General features: G+C 49.4%; 1 protein-coding gene across 1 annotated transcript in view; it reads left to right on the top strand.

Annotated features, from left to right (window-relative positions):
* Positions 1–12,381, top strand: part of SLC38A5 (solute carrier family 38 member 5) — a 130,538-nt gene that overhangs the window by 88,465 nt on the left and 29,692 nt on the right. Inside the window, exons 9-10 of the mRNA XM_082263746.1 lie at positions 5,440–5,580; positions 10,734–10,813. Of these exons, the coding sequence (XP_082119872.1) occupies positions 5,440–5,580; positions 10,734–10,813 (221 nt within the window). The remainder of the gene's footprint in view (positions 1–5,439; positions 5,581–10,733; positions 10,814–12,381) is intronic.

The following is a 12,381-nucleotide window of genomic DNA, read 5'->3' as shown; positions in this document are numbered from 1 at the left end:
CACCAGACCAGAGGGTCTTGACTTGTTCTGGGAACGATATATGGCTCGGTGCAGGTCAAGACCCGAATGGGAAGGTCTGGTGCCAGTGGCAGTTTCCCAAAGGTCAACAGTAAAGAAAATTACTATTGTCCTTACAAATGAGAGTGTTCCTGCTCGGGACTTAGAGGTCTGGTTGAAAAATTATGGGGATGTTTTGACCAGGCCGGATAAAATTCATGATGAGCGTGGCATCTGGACCGGGGGTTGGTCGGTAACGGTCAGGTTGGCTAGGGATGGGAATGTTGTCCGTCACCTGCCCTCCTCTGCTTTTATAGGGAGGGATAGGATGACTATTTTTTATCCTGGTCAGCCTAAACTGTGTCACCGCTGTGGAGAAAAGGGGCATTTTAGCTCCTCTTGTTCAGCACTGATCTGTTCAGTGTGTCGGGGACAGGGTCATGTGGCCAGGGACTGCACCCAGGCGATAAGGTGCAACCTGTGCCTGCGCCTTGGCCACCCCTACAGCCGATGTCCTGAAGCCTGGCATAATATGGATAGAGAGGTGATAGATGATCTGTTAAGGCTGGACAGGATGGAGGATGAGGCCCCTGTTGTACCACCCTCCTCTGCGGTGACTGACCCCCCTGGTCTTGTGCAGGATCCCTCCCTAGTCCCTGTGCCCACCCCTCCTGTATCTGTAAGTTTTCCTTCTGTGTCTGTCCCTGTGTCCCCCCAGCCTACTGTACCGGCTCCTCTTGTGTCAGAATCTGCCAAGTCTGTGCCCCCTGAGTTAGTTATTCCCGATCAGTCTTCCCTTCCTAAGTGTGACCTTAAAAAAGCCCCCCACCCACCAGGAGTGGTAGAGGGTACCAAAAAGGGTGCTGCTGCGGCTTCCTCTGTAAAGAAGTCTTCTGTGAAGACTTCAAAGAAGAAGAAGAAAACAAGAGATGAAAGCATCTCTGAATCTGACCTTCAGTACCTGGAGGAGAGAAGGAAGGTTGTGAGGCGGAAGAGACAGACGGTGAGGACGGAACAGGGACAGGATGCCTCAGTGACTGTCTCCAACCGTTCTAGGGCTTCTGCTTGGGATATCTCCTCATCTGGGGATTCTTCTGAGCAGAATTCAGAAATTGAAATGGAGTTGGAGGAGGCTTCAAGAAAGAGAGAGGCTTCTGGTGATGAGCAGCAGAGGGGAGCTAAGAAGCAATCCACCAATAACCCAAATGGCGGTTCCCCCTCCGTTAAAAGTGGTGACAATAAATGTCGCCAGCATTAAGTCGGTAAGAGCTCGTTCTATGGCCTTATTTTTGTTCAGCCAATTAGATGCTGAAATTTTATTTTTGCAGGAGACTAGGCTCACCTCCTTGGCAGATATTCATATGGCCAAGAGAGAGTGGAGGTATGGTCCATCTTACTGGTCTCTTGCGGCCGAGCCTTACGGCGGGGTGGCGGTGTTGTTTAAAACCGGCATGGTAACTGTCCGGCGGGTTATTGAGGTGGAGATTGGGAGATGTATGGTCTTAGACGTTCTTGTGGGAGGGCAGGACCTGCGCCTAATTAATATTTATGGGCCGCACACAAAGTGGGACAGGAAATGCCTTTTTACAAGGATCAAGCCATTTCTTTTTACATCCCGGCAAGTGGTTTTTGGAGGTGACTTTAATACTGTGACTAGGCCCAAGGACAGGAAGGACTTCAATGACCGGCTGGGATATGATAGCGTTTTTTTAAATAGTATGGTTAGGGATGCTGGTCTTGTGGATGTGCACATTAAGCACCTCCCGGATGACACAGGGTTCACCTTTCATCGAGGTAATAGTCAGAGTAGGATAGATAGGTTTTTTTTGAAGGAGGCCTCTGCTTTCTCACCCCCAGTGGTGCAGGCAGTGGAGTTCTCTGATCACTGTATGCTATCTGTGGTCTTGAATGCTTCAGACTTCCCTCAGAGGGGCAAAGGCATCTGGAGATTAAATTCGACTCTCCTTGAGGAAGAACATGTTAGACAATCCTTTGAGGAATTCTTTCAGGCACAGGTGACCATCCTGGACTTTTGTAGCAGCAAGGCTGAGTGGTGGGAGCTGACCAAAAAGAGGATTGCTGGATTCTTCAGGGGCCTAGCCAATAAAAAACAGTTTAATAAATACATGACCTACCAACGTTTGCGGAGGAAGCTGGATATTCTTGTCTCGAGAGGAGGAGATCCTGGGGCAATCTCTGAAGTGAAAATCCTCCTCAGGAAGTGTCAATATGACCGGCATACCTCTTTGGTTCTGGAGCGGGACTATGGGAAATACCACTCGCCTGACCCTTACCAGAACTGCAAACAGGGTGTAGCTGTTAAGATGGTCGTTGGCCTTAAGGATAGTACAGGTTCCTTGACAAAGTCCAGGTCAGGGATCCTGGAGGTCGTGAGGTCTTTTTATGCTGAACTTCTTGGGAGGAAGGAGCTTGACCGAGACAAGATGGAAAGCTTTTTGGACTCTATTCCAGGTCTAAATGGTGGAGATGTCCCTTTGATGAATTTGACAGAAGAGATCACAGTTGAAGAGGTGACGAGGGCAATTGAACAGCTTGCCATCAAGAAGTCACCTGGACCGGATGGTCTGACGGCTGAGTTTTACAAAGCCTTTAAGTCTATTCTGGCCCCACATTTGGTAGAGATTTTTAACAGTTGTCTTGCTGAGGGGGTGCTTCCCCCTTCCATGAGACACTCAGCTGTGATTCTTCTTTCAAAAGGTAAAGATCCTTCGATGATTGAGAATTGGCGCCCCATCAGCCTTCTCAATGTCGATAGAAAGGTGCTGGCGAAGATACTTTTCTGGCGCCTATCGGCAGTAGCAGAGTCTTTGCTTTCTCGCCATCAGCACTGTTCGATCCAGGGTAGGAGCACCTTCACAGCGGTTTTAGCTGTCCGGGAGGCCTTGGAGCAGTGCAGGGCTGCAGGCTGGGGAAAGTATCTACTGGCATTGGATCAGGCAAAGGCTTTCGATCGTGTCAACCATGAGTACCTGTGGTTGCTCTTTAGTAAGTACGGTCTGCCGGGTGGTTTTGTCGATTGGTTAAAAGTTTTGTATAAGGGGGCAGAAAGCTTCCCTCTTGTTAATGGTTGGGTTGGACAGTCCTTTGAGGTTGGTTCTGGGGTGCGCCAGGGTTGTCCGCTGAGTCCCCTGCTCTATGTGTTTGCAATCGACCCCTTCATCAGGAGGCTAGAGAGCAGCATGTTGTGTGGGGTACCAGTGGGAATCCCGGGTGAGCCGCCTTTGAGGGTTGTTGCCTATGCGGATGATGTGTCAGTGATTGTCACTGGGACAGATGAAGCGGAGGAGGTGGTCTCTCTGACATCACGGTACTCTGAAGCATCAGGCTCCAAGATCAATCAGGAAAAGAGTGAAGTTTTTTGGATGGGAAAGGAAGGTGAGGGGTTTGATCTCCCGGACACTTTTCCAGTGCCCCAGGAAAAAATTAAGATATTAGGCATTGAATTTGGACCTGGCGATTATGGCCTCAAAAACTGGGAAGGCAGGCTGGAAGTTGCCAATACTAAGGTGGTCAGCTGGAAGAGATGGAAGTTATCTCTGAGGGAAAGGGTTGATCTGATTAAGACTTACCTGATACCGATCTTCTTGTATGTCAGCCCTGTCTGCATCTTGCCAGTGTCTCTCTATGCTAGGATCTATAGTGTGTTCTTCCAGATGCTGTGGGGGAACAGACTGAACCCCATCAAGAGGAATGTCACCTATCTATCCAGGAGGGAGGGTGGCTTAGGTATGGTCAACCCCGTTCTTTTCTTTTCACTGCTATTTCTCAAGTTTAACATTGGTAGTATGCTTGCAGTGGAACCTCCTGGATGGGCAGGCATGTTTAGATCTTGGTTTAGGCCTTTTCTGCGACTTTGGGAAGAAGGTGGCCAAGTGAAGAATCTCAGGGGTCATCGTGGTCAGCTCCCAGCCTATGTCGCTCCGTGTCTGAAGTTGCTGCGGCAGTGGCGACTGTCGGCTGAAGATCTCAGATCCGCTCCGAGGAAAGTCCTTATGAGCCGAGTCTTGAGTGAAGTCTTTCATGACCCACTGGCCTTAAGGGATTGCCCAGGCCCAATTTTGAGGGAAGGGTTAAGATTGATTAATTTGGCTAGAATCCCCCTTAAATTCAGGGATCTGGCCTGGTTGTGCTTCCACGGGAGGCTCTATGTTCGGGGCAATTTGAAATTCCGCAGTGGGATGGATCGTGGTTGTCCTCGGGAGGAATGTACAGGTGAGGAGGAGACTATGGACCATTTTCTGCTTCGTTGCCCTTTTAACATAGAGGTATACAAACAGGTTGGGCGGGCCCTCGGTGTTCCTTTCCTCTCCAGGCTGGGTTATGCTGAGTGGGTGTACGGAGCATTCAATACTGGTGGGGGCTTTTGTTTGGATACACTTTTTTTAGTTAGTTTAGTAGTCCGTTATTACACATGGAACGCACGGTGTCAGGTCACCCTTCGGCGTAAAATCCTTCCTGTTCAGGTGGTGGTGTGTGACATTCTGCATGAGGTGGGGAAGATTCGGGCGCTTGAGAGAGACAAGTGGGGTCAGAGGGCTTGGCTGAAGGCGTGGAGGGGTTTCAAGCCTCCCTGACTGCCAGGAGTCTCTTTCCCGGGTGTGGCTTTCTGTCTCTTATCACCCTAGATTTTTTCTTAATGCTCAGTTTTTGATAAATGGCTGCATACATAGGTGATGGGTTGTGCCTCTTAGGCCCTCTCTGCTGCTTTATGTAAATAGTTTTCTAAGAATGTTGGAAGTGGATTATGTATATATTGTATATATTCTGCACATGGATGTGTATTCCTTTGTTTTCTGTTGGAATATTGTACTATAGTTCTGTTTTTTACTTTTGTATAAAATATGTTGCTTGACTCTTTTCAATAAAAGATCAATAGTGCCCCATCTGTGGTGTCAGGAGAAGGAATAGTGCCCCATCTGTGGTGTCAGTAGAAGGAATAGTGCCCCATCTGTGGTGTCAGTAGAAGGAATAGTGCCCCATCTGTGGTGTCAGTAGAAGGAATAGTGCCCCATCTGTGGTGTCAGTAGAAGGAATAGTGCCCCATCTGTGGTGTCAGTAGAAGGAATAGTGCCCCATCTGTGGTGTCAGTAGAAGGAATAGTGCCCCATCTGTGGTGTCAGTAGAAGGAATAGTACCTCATTGTTTATATCAGTGGAAGGAATCATGCCGTATCATTGGTGTCAGTGGCAGGAATAGTGCCTTGTATCAGTGGGAGGGATGGATAAGGTCAAGCAAAGGCCGCAGTTTGGAGACCACTGTTGTAGACTAAGGTGTAGTAGGCCAAAACCAACTCCAATAAATGCAACACTTGCCCCGTTTGCCTCTGTATTATGAAATATGGATCCCATTTCCTGGATTTTAGCCCTTTGCCTTCACGCCTATTGAAATCTCCCACTTGTGTTCTCTGATTATCCTTTACAGGTCATATACAAGAAGACTGTGATACCCTGTCCCCTGAGCAACTCAACAACCACAGAGCATCACCTCTACACCAATGGCTACAATACTACTACTGTCACAGAGGGGCAGTGCACAACTATGATGTTTAATGTCAACACTCAGGTATGTCTGTTTCATTTTACCGCCCCCTGCTAGTTTCATGAATAACTGAACGACAAGTGAGACTCCCTAAACTGTAAAGTCACACAAAAATCCCCACATAAACAATAAATGTGTTTAAAAAAGGGTAATTTGTAGGGATAGACCGATATGTTTTTTTTAGGGGGGATACAGATATTTTGGTCACAACGTATCGGTATCGGCCGATATGGGGCGATATTTTGTACATTTAAAGTTAGGAAAAATAAAGAAATTTTGGACACAAATCTGATACTGAACATGATAATTTTTGTTTAATGCTTAATGGCTGGCTGGCACGCTGTGGTGGGTGGCTGGCTGGCTGGCACCCTGTGGTATGGCTGGCTGGCACCCTGTGGTGGCAGGCTGGCTGGCTGGCACCCTGTGGTGGGTGGCTGGCTGGCTGGCTCCCTGTGGTGGCAGGCTGGCAGGCTGCCACCATGTGGTGGGTGGCTGGCTGGCTGGCACCCTGTGGTGGATGGCTGGCTGGCTGGCACCCTGTGGTAGATGGCTGGCTGGCACCCTGTGGTGGCAGGCTGGCTGGCTGGCACCCTGTGGTGGCAGGCTGGCTGGCTGGCACCCTGTGGTGGCAGGCTGGCTGGCACCCTGTGGTGGGTGGCTGGCTGGCAAAGGGGCTGTGGGTAGCTGGCTGGTACAGGGCCTGTGGGCGGCTGGCTGGTACAGTGCCTGTGGCTGGCTGGTACAGGGCCTGTGGGTGGCTTGCTGGCTGGCACTCTGTGGTGGGTGGCTGGCTGGCTGGCACCCTGTGGTGGGTGGCTGGCCAGCACCCTGTGGTGGGTGGCTGGCTGGCAAAGGAGCTGTGGGTGGCTGGCTGGTACAGGGCCTGTGGGCGGCTGGCTGGTACAGTGCCTGTGTCTGGCTGGTACAGGACCTGTGGGTGGGTGGCTGGCTGGCACCCTGTCTGTGGGTGGCTGTGTGTCTGGCACCCTGTCTGTGGGTGGCTGTCTGTCTGGCACCCTGTGGTGGGTGGGTGGCTGGCTGGCACCCTGTGGTGGGTGGGTGGCTGATACAGGGGCTGTGGGTGGCTGGCTGGTACAGGGCCTGTGGGTGGCTGGCTGGCACCCTGTGGTATGGCTGGCTGGCACCCTGTGGTGGCAGGCTGGCTGGCACCCTGTGGTAGGTGGCTGGCTGGCTGGCACCCTGTGGCAGGATGGCTGGCTGGCACCCTGTGGTGGCAGGCTGGCTGGCTGCCACCCTGTGGTGGGTTGCTGGCTGGCTGGCACCCTGTGGTGGATGGCTGGCTGGCACCCTGTGGTGGCAGGCTGGCTGGCTGCCACCCTGTGGTGGGTGGCTGGCTGGCACCCTGTGGTAGATGGCTGGCTGGCACCCTGTGGTGGCAGGCTGGCTGGCTGGCACCCTGTGGTGGCAGGCTGGCTGGCTGGCACCCTGTGGTGGGTGGCTGGCTGGCAAAGGGGCTGTGGGTGGCTGGCTGGTACAGGGCCTGTGGGCGGCTGGCTGGTACAGTGCCTGTGGCTGGCTGGTACAGGGCCTGTGGGTGGCTTGCTGGCTGGCACCCTGTGGTGGGTGGCTGGCTGGCTGGCACCCTGTGGTGGGTGGCTGGCTGGCAAAGGGGCTGTGGGTGGCTGGCTGGTACAGGGCCTGTGGGCGGCTGGCTGGTACAGTGCCTGTGGCTGGCTGGTACAGGGCCTGTGGGTGGGTGGCTGGCTGGCACCCTGTCTGTGGGTGGCTGTGTGTCTGGCACCCTGTCTGTGGGTGGCTGTCTATCTGGCACCCTGTGGTGGGTGGGTGGCTGGCTGGCACCTTGTGGTGGGTGGGTGGCTGATACAGGGGCTGTGGGTGGCTGGCTGGTACAGGGCCTGTGGGTGGCTGGCTGGTACAGGGCCTGTGGGTGGCTGGTACAGTGCCTGTGGCTGGCAGGTACAGGGCCTGTGGGTGGCTGGCTGGCAGGTACAGGGCCTGTGGGTGGCTGGCTGGCTGGTACAGAGCCTGTGGGTGGCTGGCTGGCTGGCTGGCTTACTGGTACAGGGCCTGTGGATGTGGGTGGCTGGCTGGCACCAGGCTGCTGTGGGTGGGTGTATGGCTATGATACACTCCCGCGAGACTAGTCCTGACTCCAGACGAGGCTGTCCAAGGCGAGGGAGGTGGCCTAAGGAGGCAGAATGACGTCACAAAAATATTGGCAATATCGGCCAGTTCCGGGGCCGATACCGATTTATCGGGGAAAGTGCATATTGGCCGCCAATATATTGGCCTTGCCGATAATCGGTTATCACTAGTAATTTGTAGTGAAGATATACACTCACAGGTCACTTTATTAGATACACCTCGCTGTTACTGGGTTAGACCCCCTTTTGTCTTCAGAACTGCCCTCATTCTTCCTGGCATAGATTCAACAAGGTGTTGAAAACATTCCTCAGAGATTTTGGTCCATATTGACATGATGGCATCATGCAGTTGCTGCAGATTTATCAGCTGCATATCCATGATGCGAATCTCCGGTTCCACCACATCCCAAAGGTGCTCTATTGAATTGAGATCTGATGACTGTGGAGGCCATTGGAGTACAGTGACCTCATTGTCATGTGCAAGATACCAGTGGTGAGATGATTGGAGCTTTGTAACCTGGTGCATTATCTTGCTGGAAGGAGCCATCAGAAGATGGGTACACTGTAGTCATAAAGGGTTGGACATGGTCGGCAACAATACTCAGGTAGGCCATGGTGTTTAAACGATGCTCAATTGGTACTAAGGGGCCCAAAGTGTGCCAAGAATATATCCCCCACACCATTACACCACCACCACCAGCCTGAACCGTTGATACAATGCAGGATGGATCCATGCTTTCATGTTGTTTACACCAAATTCTGACCCTACCATCTGAATGTCGCAGCTGAAATCGAAACTCATCAGACCAGGTGACGTTTTTCCAATCTTCTATTGTCCAATTTTGATGAGCCTGTCTGAATTGTAGCCTCAGTTTCCTGTTCTTAGCTGACAGGAGTGGCACCCGGTGTCGTCTTCTACTGCTGTAGCCAATGCTTCAAGGTTTGAAGTATTGTGCGTTCAGAGATGGTATTCTGCATACCTTGGTTGGAGTGGTTATTTGAGTTACTGTTGCCTTTCTATCTTCTGGAACCAGTCTGCCCATTCTCCTTTGACCTCTGACATCAAAAAGGCATTTTCATCCACACAACTGCCGCTCACTGGATATTTTCTCTTTTTCGGACCATTCTCTGTAAACCCTAGAGATGGCTGTGTGTGAAAACCCCAGTAGATCAGCAGTTTTTGAAATACTCAGATCAGCCCGTCTGTCACCAACAACCATGCCACGTTCAAAGTCATTAACCGCTACGTCGCTAGCCTGTGAAAAGGCAGGCGGCTAATGTAAACAAAGACCTGTGTAAGAATGGAGATCAAACGGTTCTGCTATGTAGGACCGTTGATCTCTGTTCTTACACTAGTAGCCACAGCCAATCACAGTTAGAAACACGCCCCTAGGGATACACTTAACCCCTCCCTCTCCAATAAAGTTAACTCCTTCACTGCCAGTGTCAATTTTACAGTAACAGTGCATATGTATAGCACTGATTACTGTAGTAATGTCACTGGTAACCCCAAAAGTGTCAAAAATGTCAGTCAAGGGTCCGATCTGTCCGCCGCAATGTCGCAGTCCCGCAAAAAAAATCGCAGATCGCCGCCATTACTCGTTAAAAAAAAAAAACAACAAAAATTACAAAAATCTTTCCCTTAGTTAGTAAACGCAATAACTTTTACGCAAACCAATCAAAATACGCTTTTTGCAATTTTTTTTTACCAAACATAGGTAGCATAAAACAAATTGGCCTAAAATGTTAAAAAATTTAGATTTTTACATTTTTTGGGGGAATTTCATATAAAAAATGTGAAAATATTGTTATTTTTGCAAAATTGACGCTCTTTTTTTGTTTATAGCGCATGATCAAAAAATCGCACAGGTGATCAATACCACCAAAAGAAAGCTCTGTTTGTGAGAAAAAAAGGATGTCAAATTCGTTTAGGTACATCGTCGCACGACCGCGCAATTGTCCGTTAAAGTCACGCAGTGCCGAATCGCAAAATAGGCCCTGGTCAGGAAGGGGGTAAAATCTTCCGGGGCTTAAGTGGTTAAATTCCCTTTCTTCCCCATTCTGATGCTCGGTTTAAAATTCAGCAAGTCGTCTTCATCACGTCTAGATGCCTAAATGCATTGAGTTGCTGCTATTTGATTGGCTAATTAGCAATTTGTGTTACCAAGCAATTGAACAGGCGTACCTACTGAAAGCGGTAGTATCCCGCTTTTTGACACTTTTACCTACAGGTAAGCCTATAATAAGGCTTACCTGTAGGTACAAATAATATCTCCTAAACCAGCACGGTTTAGGAGATATTTACAGTGCATGCAGCCGCTCGTGCGAGCGGCGCTTGCGCTCTGAAGGTCCAGGGGACCTTCAATTAAGTTGCCGGGAGCTTGCCGGAAAAATCACTCCCGCGCGCGGCTCCGGCCAATCATCGTGCCGGAGCCGTCTCTTCCGGCCAATCAGCGTGCCGGAGCCGCCGAACCCGGAAGAGACGATGAGGGACCATGGCAGCGCCCGCAGCGATGTCCGGGGGTCCGTTTCGGGGCTTCGTTTTCAGGTAAGTTACACATAATGGGCTAGTATGCGTTGCATACTAGCTCATTATGCCTTTGTCTTGCAGGTTTTTTTTTTTTTTTTTTTATTGAGTTTACAACCGCTTGAAGTGGCCAGTGAGTGTATAATAAATGTGCCTACAGTGTATACGTACAGTAAAAAAAAGTTCCGTAATTTGAAGCCTAACAGCTTGACAACCTCAATCATATGGTGTATAGTTTGTTATAGCATTGTGGATGTTTCAGGTCATTAGAGAAATGCAGTAAGATAAGAGGACCAGTGAGGAACAACCATTGTATGGTGCTACTAAGCAAGAGGCAGAGGCTGTATATGTGAAGAAATGACGATGCCCCTCTTGCCCTTATCTAAGTATACACTTTGCACAAAAACAAGTTTTCTTTCTTTCTTTTTTTAAATATCATACTGCGAGGATTATTAACATAAAACCAACATCTCTGTAGGCTGTGGTTTCCCAAAGTAAGCTCATTTTTCTACATTTTATTTCAGACTGCATATGCCATCCCCATCATCGCTTTTGCTTTTGTTTGCCACCCTGAGGTTCTTCCCATATACACCGAACTCCGCAGGTAGGCAGCTGGGGGGGAAAAGGGACAATGTGTTGATTGTGGTAAAAGATGTGGTTCTTTAATGGTCTAACATGTGATACACCACACCAATGGCACAACTTCTGTATACACCACAACAGTACTCTGAGGTTATCTGAGTAAGGCTCCATTGCCACTTGTACGACTCCAAAGTCCTGCGACATCTTTGGTGCAACTTTGGCGTAATTTTGCATGGGTGCGACTTTGGCTTTGACCAATGATAATGGAAAATTGATGCACAACAGTCGCATGTAGAACATTCAGGTGCGACTTTCATGTGACGTTTGAGGGTTTACATTGCAGTTTATGGCACTCAAGTTGCATCAAAGTCGGAACCAAAGTAGTGCAGCAAGGAACACTTTTTAAAGTCCCTTTGACTATAAGTCATACATATTTGAATGATTGTCATGGGGTGCGACTTATCATGCGACCTTAGTGTCCAAAGTCGCACAAGTGTGAATGGAGCCCAAGCAATGCAAAGATCGATGGTGCGTATTCATTGTTGAAATACATAACTGGACTGTCTTATTGCCAGTATATTGGTATTTCTGTTCAGCCAGTTTTCTTATCCAGAAATTCCTGTCCGGCCAGGTCTTGACTTCACTGTTTTAGTGCAGTTAAAGGGTAACTCCACTTTCATTGAGAAAAAACATTTCCCTCTGGGTGATCTGTGTACATTGCAGGGATTATAACAAACTTTGTTGCAGATTCCTACCTTTTGTTATTCTGAAGAAACAGCAGTTTGTTTGTCTGTGTCCATGAGCAAAGTGAATGTGAATGAGAGTGACTATCAGTGGCGGCTGCTGATAACCATTTTGAGGGGGCGGCAAACAAACCCCCCCAGGTCTGCCCTAACCCTTCCAGCAGACATGGCGCCCCGGCTTCTCCTCCCAGTTAACCTGGTCTTCTTTAGATCCGCCTCCTGCCCTGATTGGCCAGTAAAAGCCGGAAACCGATAGCAAATATTGATTCTCAAGTATCACAAGTTAAGGGCGCAGTGGTCAGTGGCCTTTCTCAAGCTATCTAGAGCCTCAGGCTCCAATCTCTTCTTGAAAAAAAAAAAAAGACAGACCTCATAGAAAGGCATTAGTCCTGTGTCATGCATGCAAACTAGGGGGGCGACGTCCCTGCGCCCCTTACGGACCGGCCACCACTGGTGACTATATAATTATTAATCAGCTGCTTGTAGAGTTCTAATGTGGGAAGTGGCAGGGTCTGAATCCCTTTAGATTGAGTATCTCACCCAAAAAATTTTTGTTGCAGAGGATGTCCAAAATCTGACATTTCTGGGGGGCGTTCTGTATACCATCTGTGTACGGAATGCCTTCAGGTTGCCATATTGCGTTCTACAGAAAATTACAGTGCTAAAGATTGAAAAGGAAAGACCATTTTTAATATTATTTAGTTACAATATAACTTGTGTAGCAATTGTACATGCTATATTTTTAATTTGCTATTTTTCTTCCATGAAGGTGGAGTTAGGCCCCGTTCACATTGGGGCGATCCGACTTCCCAGGGCGACCTGAGAGGTCGCGGTGTGAGCAGCGCGC

Source organism: Pelophylax lessonae, assembly GCF_965119305.1.
Source record: "Pelophylax lessonae genome assembly, chromosome: 7".
NCBI lineage: Eukaryota > Metazoa > Chordata > Amphibia > Anura > Ranidae > Pelophylax > Pelophylax lessonae.
The sequence above is the reverse complement of the archived record's forward strand: the minus strand, read 5'-3'. Positions and strand labels throughout refer to the sequence as shown.